We start from the raw sequence: 24,621 nt of genomic DNA on the forward strand, positions 1-24,621 counted from the left end.
GTCCCAGCACTTGATGGCATGCCATGCATGTCCCTCATATGTTCCCCTTCAAGTTGTGTCCTCCTCCTTGATTTTTTCCCTTGCTTTTACAACATCTGTGAGATTAGTTTTGGCCTCCTTTGGTCCTTTGCACTGCATCTGGTTTCCTCGCAGAGCATTTTCTTGTAATCACTAAATTTTCTGATTTTTTGCTTTTTTTTGTTTTTTTCAATTGCATTTCATTTGATCATACCTTCTTTGTAGAGTCTTTGTAATTGTTTCTTTTATCTTTTGGAAGATTTTTTTTCATGTGCACAGGGTTCAGATTGAAGGTCATCAGACAGGCAGGTATCTGAGCACTTTTGTCTTGTCAAGAAGGCACAAAAGGTCTAGAGAAATTGCTCATGGGACAGAGTTACTAAACCTGTTTTGTTTTGTTCTTTTGGATCAAAGTTGAGAATTTAAATAATAGGTGTTTCTGGCTCAAAGAAAGGTTATTTTTCTGAAGATTCCAGTTGGGGAGAATAGTGAAGTGATCTTCCTTCAGTATTTTTATGATGTGTATGTCTCCCTTTCAGCTGGAACAGGCACTTTAGTAGAAGCAGAAAAATTAAACAAGTTTTGTCTTAACTGCACACTTTGCCTATGTGACCCCAATGCCAGCATTCAAAGATCAGAGACCATCAGACCACAAACAGTTCTGTAAAAATGAAGACTAGTATTTCAGTTGTAAAATCATTTTTTATTGTTACAAATATACATATGAATAAAATCCCTTCAACCTGTAATGTAAGTGGGTAGCCGTGAAATTTGCATCCCCCTCCCTCAAAAGCTGACATGTTTTTACAGATGTCGAACTATGTTTCTCATAGAATTACACATTGAAATGAAGCTAATATGCAGACAGAACCAAGGAAGGCCTCCAGAAAACACCAATATTAATAAAATTTCAATTGCTCTCATTCCAATCAACTATATACATTAATATATGAATGTGGAAGCATACCATGGTTATACATAATCCAAATCCTTCTCTGTTGTGCTTTCTGACAGTACACAAATGTAAGCGTTGGAGCTTTATGTACAGTAGGAGAACAGGAAGAAAGAAGCTCCCTATGGGAGAATGTAAAAACCATACCCAAGCATTTAATATATATAATCTATACAAATTATTTTATTAGTGTGCTCTTTTAATATAATTACAATGTGCAATTGCATACCGCAAGAATATATTTATAGGTAAGTCACGTGCAGATCCGACACATTTACATTCAGCAGTACAACACATTACCTGCTGTACAGTGTATTAGTGTAAGACAGTGTCCAGTTAATTTGCTTTGCTTTCTAAATGCCCTAATGCAGGGCACTCCTTGTAGCTGCTTCAGAGAAATTCAAGTAGAATACATGAAAGAACAGCTGGCTTTAGGCAAAGGCATGGACAGGAATGCCTTGCACCGTACACACCAGAAATTAAGGACCGAATCAATGCCAGGTGTACTGTAAGTCATGATTGGAAGATCAGGTTTTCTGCAGGGAAATGTACCTGTGATGAAAGAGCAGCTGACTAAAAGGGCTGTTGATTGCTGAACCCTGATTGTTATGAAAAGCTCTTGCGCTACAAAGCACTTGTACTGATTGCTAAATAAAAATAAAATCTTTATCTGCTTCTTCTCCAGAGTCACTGGACTTGCTTCCCTGATGGCCGTCTTTACTTAAGGACCTCTGCTTCAGTTCCTGGAACTCATGAGACTGCTGCCCAGGGCTTCTTTTTGCAGCTGTATAAAACAGAAACAGGATTTACTAATGATTGCAGAAGAGAAAGGAAGAAAAAAAAAAAACAATTAAAAAAGTCATTAATGCACACGGGAGCTGCTCCTGATACCACTGAATTAATTTGCTCTAGGAGGAGTAGCATAGGCCCATTAATTCTTCACTCCAGAAAAAGGTGAGAAGAGAGAGTCTGAGCAAGGTTTATTCCACTGGTTGGTTGGCTGGCAAGCAGGCAAACTTGAAACATGACACTTAGTATTTCACTGTGACATGGATAAACATTACAGTTAGAAATGGCCTGGAAATTTTCTTCTTATCCCACCACTTCCAAACCAAAACAGCATTTTTTTTCCAGCTTGGATGGATCTCATACAGTGCACTCCTGATGGCTCAGGCTGATGGATGTGCCAGCTGGGAATCCCTCAGACCAGTGAAGAACATCTCAGGCAGGCCTGTCTCCCTAGCAGGACACATCTGTGTTCTCCTTTTTGACTCAGCAGCTTTAAACAGGACAGATGTTCATCTCAGCATCCAAGTTACCCAAACTACTTCTCCCTGCTCCTCTACACTTCCAGGTCCCAATGTCCTCCCTGTCCCTTGATAAGAAGGACACCCATGGCTCTGCACCTTGCTTTGCTTGGCAATGGGGTAAGCAGGAGGCCATATTCACTTCTCATGATTTAAATGCAACAATACACATTTTGTTCACCCAGCACTCTGAAATCTCCATAAAGCCAGGGCTTTCTCCAAATCTATAAGCTTCAAAATAAATTGGAAAAGAAGGTTGTAAAACCTTATTGAGATTCCTGACCTAACTAGTGGCCTACAACTGCTATGGTAACAAAATGATTATTAACATCAACCAGGGTGACCTTACCCAAGGACTGACAGCATTACAAATCTCATACTTGCACTTGAAGTGAAACTTCAAACACACAGTGGCCCTTAAATGTGATCTTGCTGCAAGTCACCTCACTTCACTCCCACAAAATTAAATGTTGTCATTACCAGACCTTCTTTGCTCCACCATTTTGGGTAGGGATGGTCGGCTTTGGTTCACACTGATCCTTGTTCCTGAGCACTTTTGTGAATTCCTCTCTTGACAAGGCACCAGGAGCTGCTGTGGCCATGCAGCACCACCTCTCCTTCCCCATGTACCAGTCACCTGTAGCCTCCCCCCTGCAGGGAACAGCCTACCCTGTCCCCAGCATGCAGCTCCAGCCACAGCAGCAGCCTGCCACTGACCATCGCTGCAGCCATTTCGAAGTGTGGCAGGTTGTGTCACGGACTGTGGGAAGTACAGGACTGCCAGGAATGTGGGAAGTACAGAGAGGGATCCCAAGGCAGTCAAATAGTTCTCCTGAATCCAAAATACCAGTTTTCTTATTTGTGCTAGCCAAAATATGTGAGGAAATAAGGGCCAGCAGCTACACACACTCTGCATTCTTATCCTGGCATTACAAGCTGGGAAACAGGAAGGGATTTTGAGAAAAGTGTTTAAAGCCATTTCACAGAATTGGAGAGGATTATCCTGTAAAAATATTCAGGCATTTCTACCTTCCAAAACACCACTGCTTTTCAAAGAAATAGGTGCCTGGAAATTTTTTGAGTCATCCTTGATACCAGTACCTCCTAATAATTACCTGGCCTTTATCTGGCCTTCACTGACTTCAAACAAAACCCAAAGCACATCCTGCAGCAGCCATTTTAGTTTATGGCCTGATAAATATAGGCAAGTAGTTTGCCTCATAAATGACTGAAAGATGTATCAGGCATTTAAGTCCACACAATGTAAGCAGGTCTCTGCCAGAAGAGCTTACCCTCACCTCGATGAACCCGTACAACACAGGTGACCTGCAGTGGTCTACAGCAGGATCCCAGCTTACAAAACTTACTTTGTCAGAGAGGTATCTCAGAATGAACTAAAATATAATAATTTGATTATGATAGGGAGGGGAGATTCCCAGTTTGGATGGACTAAATTTGATTTTATAATACAAAAAGGATAAATTTTGGCCTGAGGAAAGGTTATGTGATGTCTTATAAACAGAAAAACTGTGGGTAAATAAAATTGCATAAGATGTTCAAATACACAATTAAAATACTTTAGGAAAAAAGTAACTTTGAACAACAGTTCAAATTAACCATTTAAGAGGTAAAGAAACATAAACATGTACCATTTGAGAACAGGAGCTTTTATATTTTAAAAGCACATAAAAGAAATGAACATTTGTATAGCCTACTGAATGAGCTCACTGTGAGTCAAAGCTGCTCCTTCAACTAACAGTGCTGGGCTTGGGTTCTTTAGGTGGTATTTTTCTTTGCTTTTGCAACTGAAAATCAAAGTAAGAATAAATAATCCGATTTACCCAGTTCTCAAATGGTTTTGTGAGTGATGCACTGAAACTGGCACTAACAATATTCAAGCTGAAATGTTTTTTGAAACACTAAAGTGCATGATCTTAGAAATGACAGGTGTGCAAGCAAAGCAAGCAGCAGCCAGCCTACCTGCAGCGTGCCAGTGCTGCTGCACTGAGCAGTCACAGATAGTAGTGAGTGCTCTTCTGCAGAGGGGCTGCATGTGCTAGATGGGACTGGTCACTGGAGTTGACACAAAGGAAAAATGCACAAAACATGTTTTATCTGTGAATTTTTTCATGCCATGTAAATCACATGAGGGCAGAAATATGATTAGAACCCCATGAGATTTTTACCTTTCTCATAATGACAGATGACAAACCCACACCCTTCTGTGGTTTCTTTGCTATTACCATTTCTTAACAATTGTTAGTGCCAGTTATCAAGCACCACCTTGATGAAAAATGAAAACTTCTAACCAGAAGTTGGCTGTGCCATCCTCTGCCCAAGCACATTAGCTTCCTCTTCTGCACTGGTAGAATACTGCCCCGGAGTGGTTCTCACGCTGCCAGATGGCTTGGCACAGTCAAGAGCTGCATCTCTTTTTTGACAATCTCCTGTTTGCTCTAGCAAGGAAAAGGATTTGTTTATACTCCTAAGCTGTTCTGTAGGCCCACATACAGAAGGTAATATGAAAATTTTCACTTATCCAACCTATTTAATCAATTATTCAGAGAGCAGTAATCAGTATGCCAGTTGCTTGTTTAAATGTAATCCAGATATCTTGAGGTGTTGGTAACTGCAGCCTGATCTCACAGCTGCACAGTGCAAAGAGGTGTATTTTCAGATTGTCCCAGGAAGTACAGTTAAAATCATCAACATAAAGCAATTTTACAATCAAGTATCATCTAATTTGTAGCTTTATTTCACAGGAGATTCAATTTTGTTACTAACTTGGACAGATTTGCAGTGATTTACCAGTTGCAGAAATAAATTGAACATGCTAGCCTGAAGAGAGGCAGAAAGCAAGGACAGAGGAATGGCTAAGTGAGGAAGTAGGACAGTAATGAATAAAAAAGAAAACATGAAAATGAACAAAAATGAAATAAACAGAATTTACTCTTTCCCAAACAACTTCATGCAAAGCCCAGCAGCTCCTTAAGGAGCTGGCAAGTCTAAACTATTATTGATAAAATATGTACAGTGGCATATAGAGCCAAATAGAAAATTCTGTGTTTGACTGAGAGGCTTAAGGGAGCAAGAAGTAAGAAAGCACAATGCCTGACTTCTCTTGCTTTTGGCAATCTGGATCATCTGAATGATGACAGTGGACTCTGTAGGCAGCACAACTTCTCAGTCTTCACAACCCAGCATTATGTAGCTACATCAACTTGTTTTTTCCCATTTTATGCTGTGAAAATCTGCTGTCAGAGTGTGAAAGGGCACCCCTTTGTTTCACAGCTTAAGTGATTTTGATTTTGTTTCACAGCTTAAGGGAATCACCTTAGATATCTTTCTTGAGGAGAGACCCAGGAAAGAAGACATCTCACCCCCAGATTTCAAACATCATCACTTGTACCAGCTAACATCATGGTGAGCAACATTCCTGTGACTACTTCTCCACGTACCCTATGCTATCAGAGGAAGCTTGAGCTCTTCTAAGAATCAACTCAGGGCATGAAAATGCATCAGCAAAAGTAGAAATTCAGTGCACACATGAAAATCAGCAAAGAGAAGAGAGCAGCCTACTGTTGTATATAAAAGATAGCAGGTACCAAGCCTTGCCCTGGCACAGAGACTCATTGCCCAAAGACGGGGAGGCGAACTCAGTCATGTGCAGAGACCAACAGGAAGGAAAACAAAGAGAGCAGTGGGCTGGCTGCAAGGAACAAAGTTATGGCTGCTCCCCTGGAAAGATGCTGAATCACAGAGCTGCATTTCACACTACTGTGTGAAATTTCACATAATTGGTCTGAACATCTTCGTTCAGACCAAACCAACTATAAATGTACACATGAATCCCTTATTCAGTTACATTACTAATACCCAGGGATTAATTGTTTATTTGATTTGATCAAAGGTAGGTGGACAAGATGCTGAATAGGTGACCAGATATATTTTCCTTGCTTTTTGCACCTTCAAATGCATAACCCTCTTCCCTTCCAGGTGAAAACAAATTAGGAGACATTGAAACATCAAACTTCACTAGAAGACACCAGGTTACACAAATACTCCTACCTTCTTGAGAAAATGATCTGACTGAGGGACTGCTCTGACCATCCTTTTCTTTATCAGAAGGAACCTTCTTCAGCACTGGTGGAAGCAGGGCAACTTTTGGGGAACTGGGGCCAGAGGGAGACTCTGGAGCATCCTCTGTGGAGTACCACAAACAAAAAGGTGAGAAGGAAAAATTGTATCTACACTAAAGCTCACAGAAACAGTTGTTTATGGTGGACCAAACCTCAACATAATACACAAACAAAAACCAGACAGAACCTGTGTCAGAAAAAGAAGGATTCAGGAATTAACATTACAAGAAGAGAACAAATTGTATGGATCTCAGCCCAGGTGAATGACTTTTAGCAGTCAAACAGATCTCCATTTCAGTATTTTTCACATGTGCTGCTATTGTAGCGCAAATAGAAATCTGATGTGAACATGTGATTTACCTGCAAGATATAAGTAGCAATTTGTAAAGAAGAGCTGAAAAAAAAAGGATGGATTTCTGGAAATATTTGTTCTAGTTATATTTTTGTTGTGCTGAAACATAATAAACTCATCAATTTAGATGTCCTGTTTCACAATGATAAGGTATAAAAGTGAACCAGGGGAAAAAAAACCATAAAAAGCATTACAGAACTCTGTGCTTCCATGAATAACTTCCCAGAGCATAACACAAGGGCATCCATGAAGAGTTGCTAAAAAGAAAAAAAATACTTCCATCTTCCAGACTGTGAGAAAACCTGAAACTTAAACTTAAATCTATACTTTAAAACCATCTAGATATCTTGTTTCTCTAAAAGGCTGGATATGGATTATGTAGGGCAAACTGACTACCATCTTTACAGTCCTTACAGGAAGACCTTGTCAGTCTTACGCTCCACAGGCCTCATTTGGACAGTAGGGAAGTACAGCCACAGTGGATTATTAAACTCCTTTTAAGTTTGCTTTTCAAGAAGTAAACAGTGGCATGTGTACATAACAGAGGACCAAGGAAGATAGGTTAGCATTGACAGAAGAACAAAAGGAAGTCAGAGTATCATCTGTATTACGCATTTGTAAAAAGAGTTAATTCAGTTGCATACTAGAAATTAATCAGAATTTATCTCTGCCAAGGAGAGACCACAAAGAGTCAACTGTTTCATTTTCAGCACAGGAAAGTCATGAGCATCCCAAATGCAATTTGGTATGAACAGATACGATAATTCTTGGACCTTCTCCATGCATTTGATATGCCTGTGAGGCCATTTGCTTGGGAAAGCTCAATATCAACACAAGGAGGAGGACAGTGACTGGCAAACACAGCTAGATATAGACTTTCAGTCTCTGACAAACTGTGGACATCTGAGCTGTGCTCCTTTGCACCCAGATAACTTAGCAAAAAATTTGCTACTATTTGTGTGATCACAGTGCTGGAAACAACAGCGAGAGCAAGAACACAGAAAGGATGATTGCTTGGTTTTCTTCATCATGTTGCCTGGGCATTCTTAGGTAGTGGGTTACTACAAGTACTAGGAGAGAAGTTAGACTGCAACAGAGCTGTGCTGCTTTTACTATTGATCAAAGAGCTGGCTTATTATGGGTAAGTATTAATTACTCCCTTGTGTTAAATCCACAGTACACTCTCTCTGCAGGAAATAGGAGCTGGCAGAAACAGACAGCTCAGGTCTTCCTGACTGCCTATTTTACAGACTGAGCGCCGCTATATAATCCCTGTTGCATTCATCTCCATGAGCATCCAACTCGGCATCCCTCACTTCGATGACTGTTTCTAAAATGGTCAATAAAATAAATGTAAATCCACCTAAAATCTGAAGGGGATTTTGTATGTGAACAACATTCTGCCCACTGGAATGCAGAGACTAAGGAAGGCTCAGGTTTCACATCAAGGGCAGGGAGGAGGCGGTAACATCCCTTTGACTCCTCATCCTTATCAGAAATTACATCATTCTAAGGTCAACAGTGGTTATGGGAAAAGTCAAGAGGGCTGCAAGCTCTTACAGATGGCCATGCTCATATTTTTCACTCCCTGGCAGTTAATGAGCTGTATTTGCTGTAAATACTTGGCAAGTCTGTAACTGGCTTTTAATTCTCCTCAATTGCAGTGGCTGTACTTTGGGAAGAGAGTTTGTGACACTGGCCTATTAAACAGCAGACAGACAAATGCATGGGAGATGTGCAGAAACATTTCCCACTATTGGAAACCTTAGGATAATATCTGAGCAGAAGGCAGTCTTGCAGTTGCAGTTATTTTCAGTCAAAAGCAATAAGGAAATAAACAGAGGCTAAACAAGGAAAAGGTAAGAGACAGCTGGTTTGTACAAATTATTAAGAAACAGACACTTACTTGAGGGGCTAAGAGCAGCCTGCCCCAAAATCCCAAGGACTTTAGTATATAGAGCCAGGTTTTTAGAGAAAACATATTTATTTTTGTCAGTGCTACTACAATAGGCTTTGATGCTGAAGTAGCTTTCCATGCTCACCTCTTTCGTGATAGCAGACTAACTCAAAAACAGCTCTGCCACTGCCACTACTGCTTCTCACACTTTACTCTTGAGGATCACAGATTAAACCATTTTAATAAGTTTACTTGAATTAGGGCAAAAGGAGGTGGAAAAGAAGGATGTGAGTCAAGAGCATGGCAATGAAGAACCTGTCCCTCTCCTTTTAACTTCTGTTCAGGATGTGGCAATGGCTGTCTCCACCACAGCCCACACAAACAGCACCCAGAGCTGGGGATAACAACTGCCCGGAAGAGCTTCTCACCAGTACGAGAGGCAGAGCGTGGTTTCTGTGGCACTGTGGGTCGTCCTGCCAGGCTGGGCTTTGTAGACTGCAGTGGGGGCTTTGGACTAGTTGGTGTATTGGAAGAACTTCTTGCCTTTGCACCAGCTTCTGCCTTTGGTTCAGCTTTTGAATTTTTTTCTGATGACGCTGAGATGGAATCGCCTTTATTCGATGCAAACCGACTCTCTGGAAGGGTCTGCTGTTGTTTAGGCACTGAAATAAATAGGCACATAAAATAAAGTCTGCTGCAGCACAGAAGGGTCCATACACAGCTATGGTGGTGTGGAAAACACCACCACAAGCTAACACATGCACTGCTATGTGTAAGAGCATCCCCAATGCCTTATTCAAAATCACTGCAAGCAAAGCCTCTAAACCTGCTAATTTTGACATGCGCTAAAATTTGTGATTCAATTGTCCAAGACAGCAATTGCATGTCCCCCTTTTTAATATATTTGAGATGATGGCTAGCTGGACCTTATTCCTCCTTCATATTTCTAGGAGCAGATGGCACAGCCTACCTGCTGAGAAAACAGTGATGGATCAGTGCAAAAAGTCGCTCCTGACTGTTTGGTGTCTCTACAGACAAAAGGTTGGGTTTCCAAGATGAACAGAGAAATCCTGGCCCAGAAAATAAATCCCAAGTGTGTGACCAGCAGGCTACATCTTTTTATTTGTTGCTTTTAGCAAGCTCTAGAAGAGATTTTGAAACTCAGCCCAGATCAAAGTATTCTTTATATAGTATTTTGATTTGTCTAATAACACTGGACATGGCTTACATTAGTAAGTTTACCAACATGTTGTTTATCCCAAACAAAGACCAAAGTATTTAGAGATCAATTTACAGTGACTTGCAAGCAGTAAGTCAGTCCCATCTAGCTGTGCAAGCTGGTAGAAAGCCTGCTGGACTCCAGGTTGGTAACAAGCAAAAAGCCTGCTTTACTTTCCTACTCTGCAGCTTTCAGGAGGTAGAAAGTTTATATCTAGCAGTTTCAATTATAATCTTGGAACTTGTTTCTTAGCCTGAGACTTTGCACAGTTTTCACATCTTTAATCTCAGAAGAGAATTTCAGACTAACTGAAATGCAGACTGGTAGCCTTGGTACTTGGCAAAACCAAGTGTGTGCTTACAGATGCTGACTTGACCTACCTACCTGCTATTCCCATTCAGAAAGTCTACTGAAAATGGAAGTGCTGAGCACAGACATTTCAATGGCAGTGGGAGGAAGGGAGGGTGAGTGTTTATACAGTTTGTTGCAAGCCAATCTCCAGTATGTTTTTCCAGCCTATGTAGCTGTGTTCCAGCCCAGCTGGAGTTAAACTCTGGCAAAGCAGACAGCTGTATGGTGCATAGAGATGAGCATGAGTGTGTGACAGGGAGAGTTTGTGTCTGCACATGTGAAATACTTTCTTGCTGCAAGTGAAACAGCAGGACACCACCTGCACCTGTGCGTGTGTGCATACAAAAGAAGCAGGCAACATCCACACACAAAGCAAGGAATAAAACCCCCAAAACTTATTCTCCTTCAGAACCACTATCTGAGTTCTCCTGTAACAATATTCAGGAATTTTCCATTAACTTTCTTTCTTTTCTTCCTGACCTCAGGCCTTCTAACATTATTAGAGCACAGCAATTTAAAATAAATTAGCCCAAGCCAAAGACTAACTGTAGCTGCAACAATGAAAAGAGAGCCTTGGGGAGCTCTCAAGCAAGATGGTAAGGAAAAAATTGACAGCTGGAGGCCCAAAAGAAGGGGCAAGCACAGTGCAGTGTGGTGGGGTGAAATGTGTCATATACAGAAAGAACGACCAGAGACAAGTTGAGGTCACACACCCCCAGCTACTCCAATGCCCAAAGTGCAGACTATCCTTGCTCCTCTGACTTCAGTATGCTGTCTTCAGGGGACACATACAGTTCACAAGGTCCTCCTCAAAATACAAGCAGGCTTTAAAAGCACTGATTTATAGATTATGGCATGCTTTGAATACTCTTTTTTAAAAAAGCTTTAGAAAGACCTAAAACTTCAAAATTGTATTTGAAGTGCTCAATCAAGATGGCCACATTGGGATTTTGATTTCAGCCTTTTTCCAGTCTTTTTTTCTATATGTTTTTGCAATCTTGTGTGCCAGGCTTGCAGGATACCACTGTTGCTGAGAAATCAGACCTGGATTTCCTAGTTCAGACCACTCCTTTCATGTAGTAAACACAAACCACCAGAGCTGAATCCCTTTTGAAACCTTCACTGGCCAGTCCCCAAAGTATACATGTAAACCAGTCTGTCAACCTTGTCCTTGGCTGGCTGCAGTGTGCCATGTCAGGGCCAAGGACTGTGGCTTGACAAGGGCATGGAAAGATGAGGTGCAGAGGGAATTGGTGCTGTAAGCACTGCAAGGCTGAACACCATTTTGTACACAATGGAGAGCTGCTTTGTGCACATGAGCACTGTCCAGGGGCCTCCACAGCTTTGCAGACAGCCCTGGCTTCAATCAGACTGGTGAAATCCTGGGAAGAGCCAGCTGCCATTGACTATGAGTCAGGACTGCTGACAGACCGACAGCACTACAGCCAGCTGAAAGTCAGCACTACTCAAGTTAGTATGAGCAGACCTAAAGCTTGAACACTGGGCATATTTCCATCCTCAGATATATTAAGCACTTCCACTTCTTTGTGCACAGGCATTTCTGCTGGCTCTTGGGTTGAGCTTCAGCTGATCCCATTAAAAGCCAGCCTCCTTCCAAAGGCGCCCCAGCCACCCACACCAAGTACTTTCCCTCCTGTGCAACACGAGTGAAAAAGTGAGCCACAAACTCAGCCCTAGAGCTGACCTCATGAGAAGTGCCATCCATAGCACAAAAAGTGAGCTTGTTTCTAATGCTCTTCACATAGTGTAAACTCCTACTTTGCTTAACCAATTGCAGACATTTAGTCTGAAGAGGTAAGTGAGATTTTGGACAATAGGCATTTTGTGTTTTCTAGGAAGTTTATATCAGGAAACTTATACTGTACCTGTACCACTTCCATCCAGTCGTTCTGAGCTCATTGTTGTGTCAATAGACTCTCTGGGAGTTGTGTCATTCCCAAGTTTCTGTAAGAGTGAGAAAAGCTCTCAGATTAGTAACACATCTGCAATTAATACAACTCAGTGATCCTGTTAAGAAAAACCCTCTAATTTGGAAGCCACGAGGCAGAGAAATCAGTGATACCAAGAAATGGTGCACTCTCTCTCTTTGTTTCAGATTTTTGAGAGCTAAGTGGGAAGGAAAATACCCTGATTTGCACCTAACACTGCCACATGCCTATCAGAGCTGCAATGACACTGCCTCCTATGTAACAGGTCTCCTAGCATAGCTCTGCATCTAAAAACTTCTTGTTTGAAATTAATACCTTTTTCTGAAGATCTAGATTTTGAATATGACCGCTGAATTGATCTTATGCTCTTCTACATAGAAGAATAACTTCTTATTTTAGATAAAACTGCAACTACAGAAGTAGCAGTGCCCACATATTTACAGGATTCCCCTAAAAACCTACAGACCTTATTTACTGAAAAGTTTTTAAAGCTACTCATCACCAGCACTGCTGGGTGCTCAGCACCTCAAAAGAAAAGGGACTTCTGGTTTATGTGCTGATATTTTGCCTCTCTTCTATTGCAAATAATAGGTTTCCTAACATCTTGACCTCAAAAAAAACCCCCGAACTCTAGAGGCTTTTGTCATGTTATAGCTAAGTGAGGTTGAAACCTGTGTATTCATCAGGAGAAGTTTAGATATGCAGCACTTGTAAGGGAACCAACCTCCTTTTACTGCCTTACCTGCTACCAAAGCTTAGGCAGAAGGACAAATGAGAGGATTCAAAAAAAGCACATAGACTTAGGTGCAGGATATACTAAGAGAGAAAGCCTTATAAAGATAAGACTAGGGATAGAAGTGAGATTTTTTTTTAGACTACAAAGGTAGGGATAGACTTCTGCAGCCAGGCAGCTTCAATCTTGATTCTTTATTTGCTATTTCAAGACAGCCAGTGTAGCAAATGACTTAAAAGCAAATTATTTGTTCTGGTGAGCACTGCATCTGCTTATATACCCATGCATAAGTAACACTGATGTGTTCAGGTCACTGCTACTGCTCCAACACCAACTCTGACTGTCCCTCTCATCACATTTAGAAATGTACAGTGTACAAACCTGATCACTGCCTTTTGGGGGTAATGACTTGGAAGACTTCTAAGTATAGCATATAGTTTAAAATGGGACAACAGGAAACACAGGAAGGAAGAAAATGGTTACAAGTAGCAGAAGTACATGCCTACCACAGAAAAACTGATGTATTTAGAGTGAAATCAGTATTTCAAATACAAGCATCAAGAAACGATCTCTAAATATCCATGCTGGCCGTGTGTCTTTCCCATGCATTTCAAGAGAAGATGATTTTGGGGAGTGATGCAGAAGACAGTGTACCTGGCCTTACAGATTTACTGATACCTCCACTTTGCCCATGTAATTTCACAGCTCCTAAAACAAAGCCTCTCTTCAATACAACAAAGAGAATGGAGATGCTGAGTGTTTGCTATGCCTGTGTAAGACCTGGCAGGGTGATGCTGTCTTCCAACCTCTCTCCTCTTAGAACAGGTGAACACTTAGAATGGCACACTGCATTAAGGAGGGTGCTATTAGAGTAATCATTAAGCTTCCTGTGCTGTAAAACTACCCTGATACAATGAAGTCTTCTGGACAGATGAACTCTAGAAATGCTGTGGCTTGTAGAACCAAAATATTTAGCTACGGTGTCCATATGGACAAAACAAAGTCACTGCCAAAGATAGAAACATTAGGGCTTTGTGCCACTGGGCAGAAACTCAGTTTTTGTTCTCATTTCTTGACCGACACTGATATTTTGGCTAAATTCTCACCTGTTTACCTCCTACAGTTCTGCATTTTTCTATAAGTCTGTCTTGGCTATATATTTTTAAGGGAATACCACTCTCCTTCTGCTGGATTTTTCTTCTGTACCTTGGAAAAACTACCTTTTTTTGCAACAATCCTTTCATGGAATGTAAATTCTCTTGAACTTTCACTAAGAAACTAATTTTCCTATGCAAATCCTGAAGAAAGATGCCTAACACTTAAGTACAGTAAATGACTTAGGAGAGCTGCATGACTGCATGAAACTAATTTCACTGTAGTTCCTTCCTCCCTCTCCAGTTATGGGACAACTGGGGAAATATGACCATGTACCAAGACAAGCAGAAAAGTCAGTGCTGGCACCTATTAGTGTAGTACTTAAAAATGCAATTAGGATGTGAGCATGTTTGGCTACCTACTGTACACACATTACAAACAGCTTATGGTCCCCAAACAACACTAAACACTGGCAGCAAAAATTTACTGTGAGAAGTCAGATCAATGCAGGTGAATTCATCATGTAGATAAATAATACCCAGGCTGTATTTTTAAAAGGAATTCATGCAAGGCTGAGAAACACTGCAGAGTTGGGTGACACTGAGAGGGAATAAACAGGCTATGAATTATGGTTTCCTCGTGGGCCTTGCTCAGGTATTTAAAAATCCAGCGTGTAACACTAGATGGAGCTAAAAGATCTATTTATGTGTGCCCTGAGGCAACACTGATCTCCAAATACTTGACTCTACCATTAGTGCCAATTCCCTCGTTGTATTCTAAGCACAAGAAAACAAAAAATGCATTTACCATCTTTCCATCTACTCTGCACCTGCTCATCACTTTTATCTGTAACAAGACTGTGGTAGGGTATGAATGAAATAGTAAATTCCTTCTGGCTTTGTTTTCATGTAAAATAGCTTAGAATATAAGCAGCCATCTGTACCTTGCAGGAAAATACAATTTTCTATCATACTGAAATTCTGATAAATTTGAAGATGTTACAGAACTTGATATCACAACCATCCTATACAATGTAGCAGTGGGATGCTGTCTTCTGCAGCTCAGGTGTCAGGATACTGCATGATTTCCACCTTCATGAGTATCATGAATAAAAGTGCAAACCTAAATTATTTGATATTGTGATGGATGAAGTATGTGAAAAATGCTTTTGAACAGCAGTTACAAATTGGTGTCCTCTGAGAAACATTAAGGATAGATAACTCAGTACTCTGCTGTGTACAGATTCCTATTTCACTTCAGTTTTATTGTCACTCTTTTATATATGTATAAAGACATAGTTTTGCATTCCATAAATATAAGATTATACAAAAAATAAGATAGATAACATTATTTTCTTGTAATTTAAACCTGAAATAAGAGAACCAACCTTTCCAGCCAGTAAACAGGTTAAGTGTGGTAAAAAAACCACCCCAAAACCTTGGAACAGGCAACAACAACTTTTACTTCTGAAGGATGAAATTGAAGTTTCCAATTATTGTTATGAAAGCTCACCAACTGAAGAGGACTTTTACTTTCCCCACTTACAAAAAAAAAATTACACATGCTAATATTCTACCTCAGTCACATCCTTTCAGATTGGACTCACTTGACTCAGATTTGATTTGAGATAACAAGTGTTAAGAACCCAAAGAGCACGAAGCATACACAATTATGCACTTGTAAAAATTCATATAATCTGGAACAGCTTGGTATTTTATAAATTACAGGCAGGGCATAATACTCTTATTTAAAATCATAGGGCACTTTATTTGAAAACTTGGTGCTTTAAAAGTCAATGAGACTATTCATGGGCATTACTTAATACCAAGGAGAAAGGAAGGAATTGGTCATTCTTCAGAAAAATCATTTCTGCACTGAGGATCCCTTTAATGATCCATACACAACTGCATTAATTTGAATCTGCTTGTGACAAGACTCAAACACTGTAAGGCTATGAAGAAAGGTAAAAATGGACTTTGGGTGCCTTGCTTGGCCACAGCAAGACAACTCTGTACGTGTCAAAGGAAGGAAAACACAATAAAGCATGAGATGAGCTTTGTTGTAAGGTAACACCTTTTAAATGACAGGGGACAGTGATGGCAAATGGAGAACATCTGAGTGCCCTGCACATGGAAGAGGAGGAGAGAAGTGAAAAAAGGCTTATTCTTTGGTACTTGTGAAATATGCCAATGGCAGCTGGCAGGAAGCAGAGGATAATAATGGGGAAGACCAATGGCAAATGGACATCAGGCAAAATAGGCCAGCACAGAATGCTTTGGAGGAACATAAGGACATTCCACTCTGTGCATTTGCAGAGTGAAGCAGAGTTCCTGCCCAGGATCAGCACTTCACAGAAGAGAAAATTACAGAGAGCAAAGGGAATCTGGACAGACAATTGGAAATAATTTTCAACAGATTATTTTCTTTCATTGTTAGTTTTTGAAATACATAAGTCAAAGGCATAAAAATAATTCGGTGTGGTACAAAAGGACATAAAAATCAAAAAGTGCAACAAGAAAAGTATATGCCAAATATTGTAAGGAGTGACTGGTAGCCAGATTTACTTCTCTGCATGGAATATATAATTAAAGATACAGCAGACCTCTCCATCTGTCTACATCATTTTCTGAAAGAGAAGAGTACAGCCAGCCACCACTGTAGTTAACTATGCCACATACCTGAGGTATTTGTGTGCAAGGGGCACACAGTAGGAAGCCTGTCCTAGTTTTACCTTTACTGAAGCAATTCCAGTATGCACTGTGAACAAACCAAACATCATATAGAGTGGAGATACCGAGCTGGGCTTTCTAGTTGGCCCCAAGTTATTCTGTGATGTGTGCAAACAATTACATGTCCTCTTCTGTGTTTGTGATGGTCTGACACCAAGTGCAAGGGCAGGTGTCACTCCCTCCCCAAGGGGAGTGAAAGCCCAGGCTTAAGGGTGCAACTCCAGCACCACATGTGCAGCATGTGTCTTGGCCAGGCTGTTTGTGTTCAACCATCACAGCAGAGAGCAGTCCTCTTGCAGGAACACCACAATCCCTGTTGGAAAGCAGGACTGATGTGTCAAGCCCCAGCCCCCAACCCTTGCAGTCCCAAACCACCTCTCCTGAAGACACACAATTTGGCTCTTTTTTTTTAGCAACTCAAAAGAAATCAAATTGCCTTCACCTTTTGAGCAGAGGCTGCTCTCTTCTCCTGCTTGGCTTTCATTTCTGCGAGAAGTCCACTGCCCATCACTTGCACACCGTACCTCCGGCCTCCCTGGGGGCTTCCCTTGCTGTCACCCCTCTCAGCTTTTGCCACATCATCTGTCTGCACCTCCTCCAGTGAGTCTGGAGTCTTTAATTCTTCGGATCGCTCTGCGCCACCGTTCTGCTCTGCAGGCTTTGCCTCCTTCTTGCTTGTGTCTAAAGCTGGGCTTTTTGCAGCAACCTTGGGTGAGGAGGGCTCCTCAGCCACCGACACAGTCTGGGGGCGTTCGGATTTGGAGCCTCTTGATTTGATTAAGTTAAGGAAACCGCTCTTCCTCGAGTCCCTTTTCTTCTTCTCATCACCTGCTTCACTGTGCTCGCTGCTGTCTGAACTTTTAGTTGATGGTCTCCTAAAAAAGACACAGACATTTCAAACTTTTCTCCACTCTCCTCCTCCCTTTTTAAAATAGTATCAAATGACTTCTTCCAGGCAAAGCTTATCTTTCATATGACCCATATATTGCCCTAGGCCCAACCATTACCTGGCGAATCTATATTAAAAACAGGACAACTAGCATTGATTGCATCCTTCAGGATTCTTGTGCTGCTTTGTGCAGTTGTTTCATCTGCACTGGGCATCCAGCTGTTTCTAACACCAGACAGCTCTAACCAAGCAGTCTATGCACATAGATACTGGGTTTGCTTGGCCAGTTTTTGGTAGCAGGGCGTGCACAGGAGTGGCTTCTGTGTAAGGAGTCCTCCTGCTGCAGAGGAAGGAGCAGCAGAGAATGTGTGATGAACTGATTTCAGCCACCATTCCCTGTCCCCTGTGCCACTGGGGAGGAGAGGGTAGAGAAAATCAGGAGTGAAGTTGAGCCCTGGAAAGAGGGAGTGGTGGGGAGAGCTATTTTTAAGATTTGGTTTATTTCTCATTAACATAGTCTGATTTGATTTGTAATATATTAAATTTATTTTCCTCCAAGTCGAGTCTGTTTTGCCCATGACAGTAACTAGCAAGACATCTCTCCCTGCCCTTATCTCAACCCAAAAGGCTCTCATTATATTTTCTCTCCTCTGTCCAGCAGGAGGAGAGTGATAGAGCAGCAATGGTGGGCACAGGGTCAACCCACCACAACATACAATTTCACTCTGCTCTGTTTCCAGAATGCACTGCCTGTGGTTTGCACATGCCTATTAGTAAAAGGAGAAGAACTGATCTAGGCACATGTTTAACACAGCTTTTGGGAGATCTTGTTCCTTAAGGGCCCTCCTTGAAATAGGAACTAGCTGGCACAGACACTTTCTCTCAGTAAGGAGTACAGAGGTCACTTTTACAGTGCAGATGCTCATCTTAAAAAAAAAAAGAAGCCCCAAAACCAATCCCTAAAGAGTCCACCTGCCACTAAGGTTTTCTAGAGGCATCTTCTGAGCAAAGTATTCACGCTTAAGGGCAAAGCTGACAACATACACATTCACATAAAAGCACCCAAACTGGAAAGAGAGCCACTGGTGTCCCAAATAAAGATCCTCAGCAAAGAGCATGGCTACAGATGGGTAAAACAGGGATGTGCAAGTTCACAGGGAGATCTGAAATGAGCAGCTGGCAGGCACCCAAAGCAAGCACAGGAGAATGCAAGCCTGTGAACACGCTGAGCTTAACCTATTTAGGACATTTTTCAAAGCTACCATAGTTTCATGCCTCCACATAGTATATCACACATGGCTTCACATGTCACTATAGATATCTATAACTCATAGTGACTTTAGAACATTTGCCTTTCCTGGCACAGTTATCTACCAGTCACACTTACTGTTTTCCTTAATGGAAAACACAGAAAAGGCCATTCCAAGTTGCCTGGAAATCACCCTTGCTTTCTCATTTAGTTATTGAAATACTCTTGTGTGCACGTGCACAAACATGCATGAATTCAAGAGCCTCTACATGCACAGTTCTGTAAAAATACAGCCAGCTCCAAAGCAACTGCATAAGCTCTATAATCTTTATATAAAGAAGGAGACATCTTTCAAATTAATGTTTTGCTTAAACCTGGAATACTACAAATTGGTGAAACACATCTTTAACATATTTCAAAACCAGCATAAATCTACTGTCATCTATGGAAACACTGTACCCAACAGCACTCCTCACTAGAGAGAAACACCTACAATGAGCACTGGGGAGACTCTCAACCAATATAAAGCTCTGCTTCAGCTCCAATGAGCTTCACTGAAGGGTAAAATGAAGTCAACTGAAATATAAAAATACACACTAGTTATTAATCCCCTCAACGTGTACAGTAAAGCAATTTATTTCAAAGTAGCCACTTTTAAGGGCAGGTAATTGAATTCACAATGTCTTGAACTACTAAGGTATTTTCTGACTTTGACAACAGCAACCCTGGATATTGGGAACAGGAGTCAAACACAGCTTGAAAGTGCTGCTTGCCCAGTTATCAAGATGGACTTTTTAACAAAAATAACTTCTAAAACTTTTTAAACTTACTTTGAATCCATTTTTGTCACTTTCTTAGTGAAAAATTCATCCACACCTTCATCCACTCTCCCCATGAGGCCATTCTGATCCCCTTCTGGTGGTACTCCAGCTGACACCTGACAGAAGAAAAAACTCTCTCTGTTATATAATAATCTAAGCACGTTTGCTCCAGTAATAATAATTAAGAGTTAAGACATTATAAAAATTATGTGTGCCAACCAGAACTCAGTGCAGACAACAGAATCACCACTGGAATTCCCCCTCTAGTCAGGCCAGCTGATGCATTACATCAAATGCAAAATAACCCAAAACAACAGTGGCAAACTGGATGCTGCAATATATGAGGCCAGGAATCAAATGCCTTGGGCTTGAGAGAATAGAGGTCAGTCAGACAAGCAACAAAACACATAAAAAATAAATCCCGATCAGGTGGTGACCTGAAGAGAAAGTATTTTCAACAGCCAGTTGTTTCCCTATTTGGAGAAAAACCTGGATTTTGGACTTAAGAGATTTAGAAACAGAGCTCCAGCAGGCTAACAGAGCCTTTTATAATTCATTCAGACTAGCACTTCTAAAAGCAGAGACTCTAAATACAGAATCAGGTGTTCCATTTCAGGAACCAAACACAGACTTTTGCTCAATGTCTGAGAACAACAAACTTGCTCCCGATCTTTGATTTCAATGCCCCCATTTTGAATATGGGTGACCTCAGGCATATAAACCAGGCTGGCTTTGAAATACCTCCCAACCACAAAGGCCCTGTGAAGATTAGCTGGTGACTCTGCAGCCTCCTGGGAGGATTTCTCATGTGGTCTAGCTCCTGTACCTGGCTTTGATGTGGAAAAGCTCTATTACCAGTAAAGACACTTCCTTTAATTCAAATGCCACATGGAAACCTTTTAGATGACTACAGAGGACTCCCCAAGACCCAACCCATTTGTACTCTCAGTAGTGTTAGGGACCAGGACAAAATAACAGGGTTTGTAATTTGAAACAATTCAAATCAAGGAATCTCCCAGTTGCCACTATAACTCAAGAGTAATCCCAGCTTCTCTTCTGATGTGGAATACAAACTTTCTATGTTTCAATACTCTTAAAAGCTGCTATTAATATCAAATCCAGTCTCATTAAGTCAGGAAAGTGGGTTTCATATGAACCATGCTTTGACAGAGCCATGAAACTTTTAACTTTCCATTCCTGAACCCTGTTATTTTTGTTATCAAAGATAACAGTTAATATTTTATTGACACCTGCTGTAGCAATCTAATACTGATATGAAAGGAGCCCACCTGGTAATGACTCCTTTTCTGCCAGCCAAACTGGCAACAGATTTTCTATGAAGAACAGTTCTAGTCTAAATTAGCAAAATGATTTAGCAGATTTTCAACTTTGGTATGTTCTGTAGCAAGCTTGCTGAGCTGGAGCCTCTCAGAGTAGGCAGGGGTGCACATGCCTTCATCTGGGTTGGTCTCAGTGACAAACCCCTTATCACCAGCATCTCAACCACAACACAAAATAAAAGCGAATGATGCATTTTAGCAGAAATGAGAAACCACTTCATATTGATACTATAGTCCTCCAGGTAGTAGGGATAAATATGAAAGTATCAAAAGCAAGAGGATCTCCTGAAGGGGAGCTAATTCCAGGATCCAATGATCTACAGCAAAGAGAAGATCTACCTCATAAAGAGAAAATAATTTGCATATGAAACAGTAGCAAGTTCCTAAAAATTAATGAAATACGTACAGAAGTGTTGAGGGTGTAATAAGGTCCTTAAGGTACAGGATATTCTTATAGCTGTTATTGTAACACCTTCTGGTACCAGCATTAACTGTAAGACTGAGCTCTGGTTTGTGTTTTACCCTCCTAACTCTTTAAAAAAAAAGTGTTAAGCCTTCATTTGCCTTTTTTATCTCTTTTCTAAGCTTAAGTTTAAAAGCAAGCATGTTTCTTTGTTAAGGAAAAAAATGGCTTTGAAGCAGAAATAAGTAAGATGAATCACAATCGCTTTCATACATTAGAGATTCAACCTCCTTTGCTGTACTAAATCTTCACACATGAAGGAAGAACTCATGAGGTTAGGATCTCACAAAAATCTAAATTATAAACAACTGTTTTATCATTTTGCTTCAAAGTTAAAGCTACTTGAGACTGGATGGCTTTGAGTTTTTATTTCCCCCCCTCTAAACATTCACTCCAGTAGAAACTCTGACAAAACTATAAATCTTTCTTCTGCCCACCCACCCAACTCAAGTTAAAAGTTTTCTCTTTTTTCTCCATTTTCTCCTTTATTTTCTTACATTTTTCAGCTTCCAAAGAACAAATCTGTTTTGCAGCAAAACCAGAGAAGTACAGCTATGATCATCTGAGACCCCTTGAATTACTAAATACAGATAATGGGAACAGCAAACAACCCAACATAGCTGCTTTAAGTGGCAGAAAAGGTCAAGATTTTGCCTCTCACAATTCAAGTGCTTTCCCTAAGCACTGCTTTCTGTATTCTCGAAGTGGCAAAACCAGCAGCAAATCAACTCTGCAAGCAAAGTCACAGTCCACTCATGACTCTGACCTCCAAAATCTGGCTGGTTTATTTTCAGAAGCATCAAAACAAACATCTTAAAGTCTTTCAAAAATTTGTTTGGACTCATTTTGAGAACTAGTAAGGAACTAAGTGGTTCATAAAAACAAGACAGGGACATATGAGTTTAACTAAAAAAATCTTTCAATTTCTGCAACTAAATAAACTCCCAATTTCCTAATTAATTCAATATGGATGAGCATTCCACAACACTGCACTATCATGGGAAGTAAGACTTGTCTACAAGGAGTGACCTTTTTGCTGCTATTGAAGAAGACACTGCATGTGCTAGTTCCAGGCCTGGTAAATGAAGAACCTGCCCCTCCCACACCCCCATTCCTTGCACCTCCCTGTGCTGATGGCACAGGACATGCTGAGCTTGGAAGCAACTGGGAAAACATGTGCATTCTGCAGCAGTGGAACTGGGAGAGTAAACACAGATGTGTTTTCACTACATGGAGACAAATCCATTCTTCTGCTACCTCTAGCCTTCCCAGTGAAGCACAAGGGAATGGAAAGTTGGCTTGAATATTCCCTTTGCTTGAATGTTTCTCCCTTTCCAAGTGGTACAAAAAGCACTCCACTATCTTTCCCAGCATTAGGGAAATTTCCAAGGATCCTCTCAATTGGAAATCCTCAGGAAGCAGAAGAGGCCACAGGCATTTATTGTGAGGCAGCCTAACACAGAGAGGCAACAGCTGCCCCTTGATGGGGCTACTTATCATATCAGCTGTGCCCTGTTGTTGTGAGATAACTCTGTAACTCCTCCAGATCTGTCCTCACATACCCTGAGGACACACCATCACAGAAATAAATCTTTACTGACGCCCCGTGTGCCAAGGAAATGGAGCTGTGGGAACTCCATGCACGTATAGTGAGTTCACACCAATGCCTTTCGTGAACAGACAGTGCTCTTCTGTTTTGCCTTTCTAAGGCAGGCTCCAGCATGAAAAGCAGATCTGTGACTATGCAGATTTGCTGGCCCAAACACCATCTTCAGTTTAGGAGCTGTGGGAAGCTGGATGTCACAGAGCAGCTCCTCTGAGAGCTGAGAGAAAGAAGGATTCATGCCAAGTTACCACATCTTAATGCAGGCAGAAAAAAGGATTAAGACTTAACAAACCCTTGCAATATAATTGAAAAGTCTCATGATATTTTGTGCATTTCCTGTGAAAGCTCCAAGCACCTCCAGAAACTGCCTCCATGAAAAAAAAACCAAAAGCAAAATAAAAAAGGATAAAACATATCCTGGATTTAGGCTGTGTCAAACAAGACAAAAAGCTTGTAATAGGGATAGCACACTGAAAGACATGAATACCAGAAGAAAAATTAAGTAGTTGCTTATGGCTTTTATACCTTCAGCCATTGTCCTCATTACACTGCAAGACCTGACTCATGGCAAAAAGCAATCAACACACGACATTGCCAGCAATATTTTAATGTAGACTCACTGCTGCTTGGCTGGGCTGCTGCTTTTTATTCCTTTTGGGCCTTAATTTTGTAAAGTGTTCCAGTTTCCTTCCTTCTTCTGATGGCAGCTCTGAAATGAATCCAGAAGTTCGTTTGTCTGGCCTGCTGGAAGGAAATGGTGGGTCTTCTATATGGATAGGTACTTCTTCCAGTGCTTTATCTAGATCAAATTCCATTTCTAAGAGAAATCAAAACTTTCTAATTAGATTTAACATGATATTTAAAACAAAAGACGATGCCATTCCTCTTTTTGGTGGCAAATAATTATAAGCACATTCAGGGAACTTAGCCACAACATTTCTGTGAGCAGAGAGAGCACTGTGAGCCACTATTTACTATCAAACACATTAGCAGAGTCCCAAAACAAAGCAGCCCGTGTGGGCCACAAATGCAATCCAGAGGGAGGGAGAATCACCTGTGTTATTCAATCAAGAACCATCTAGAACCACCTCAGGCAAGCAAAGAAACAAAATGGTTTTAAGGAATTCTCACTTACCAAAAGCTCTGGACACTGGCCGGAGCATTCTACTGTGGATGCTTTTCCTTTTTGATTTAGGAGTCATCTATCAACACAAAACAAAATAACGATTACTTTAGGGGACAAAAGAAATGACAACAAAACAGTTTTTCAAGCCTATGAACCATTTAAAGATCTGATTTGATTTAACACAAGAAGGGAATGGGGCTTTTCCTCCCTCTCTCATACATTCAGAACTTTTTTAAATTTGTATTTTAACTGACTTTAAACAGAACCAGGGAGGTAGTTCATTTGTTCATTTTTCCTATTAAAAGTGCAGGCTGCACACAGGATGATCACTGAAATTGTCCAAGCATTAAATCTTTGATCTCCATCTGTAAAACCAGGGAACTATT

General features: G+C 40.9%; 1 protein-coding gene across 6 annotated transcripts in view; it reads right to left on the minus strand.

The window, feature by feature from the left end:
* Positions 1–700: 700 nt before the first annotated feature.
* CARMIL1 (capping protein regulator and myosin 1 linker 1) overlaps positions 701–24,621 on the minus strand; it is a 189,684-nt gene continuing 165,763 nt past the window's right edge. For 4 of the 6 annotated variants that reach the window (XM_071456069.1, XM_071456052.1, XM_071456061.1 and 1 more), the window contains 9 exons: positions 24,245–24,311; positions 23,730–23,926; positions 19,710–19,816; positions 17,184–17,616; positions 12,122–12,200; positions 9,094–9,327; positions 6,346–6,480; positions 4,587–4,733; positions 701–1,754 (listed from right to left, as the gene is read on the minus strand). In XM_071456069.1, coding sequence (XP_071312170.1) covers positions 1,618–1,754; positions 4,587–4,733; positions 6,346–6,480; positions 9,094–9,327; positions 12,122–12,200; positions 17,184–17,616; positions 19,710–19,816; positions 23,730–23,926; positions 24,245–24,311 — 1,536 coding nt within the window. In that variant the 3' untranslated portion in view covers positions 701–1,617. The remainder of the gene's footprint in view (positions 1,755–4,586; positions 4,734–6,345; positions 6,481–9,093; positions 9,328–12,121; positions 12,201–17,183; positions 17,617–19,709; positions 19,817–23,729; positions 23,927–24,244; positions 24,312–24,621) is intronic. The other 2 variants (XM_071456078.1, XM_071456084.1) reach the window with 1 other exon arrangement.

This window comes from Agelaius tricolor, unplaced genomic scaffold, assembly GCF_023055355.1.
Source record: "Agelaius tricolor isolate 1412-34295 unplaced genomic scaffold, bAgeTri1.0.p SCAF_2, whole genome shotgun sequence".
In the NCBI taxonomy this organism is placed as follows: domain Eukaryota; kingdom Metazoa; phylum Chordata; class Aves; order Passeriformes; family Icteridae; genus Agelaius; species Agelaius tricolor.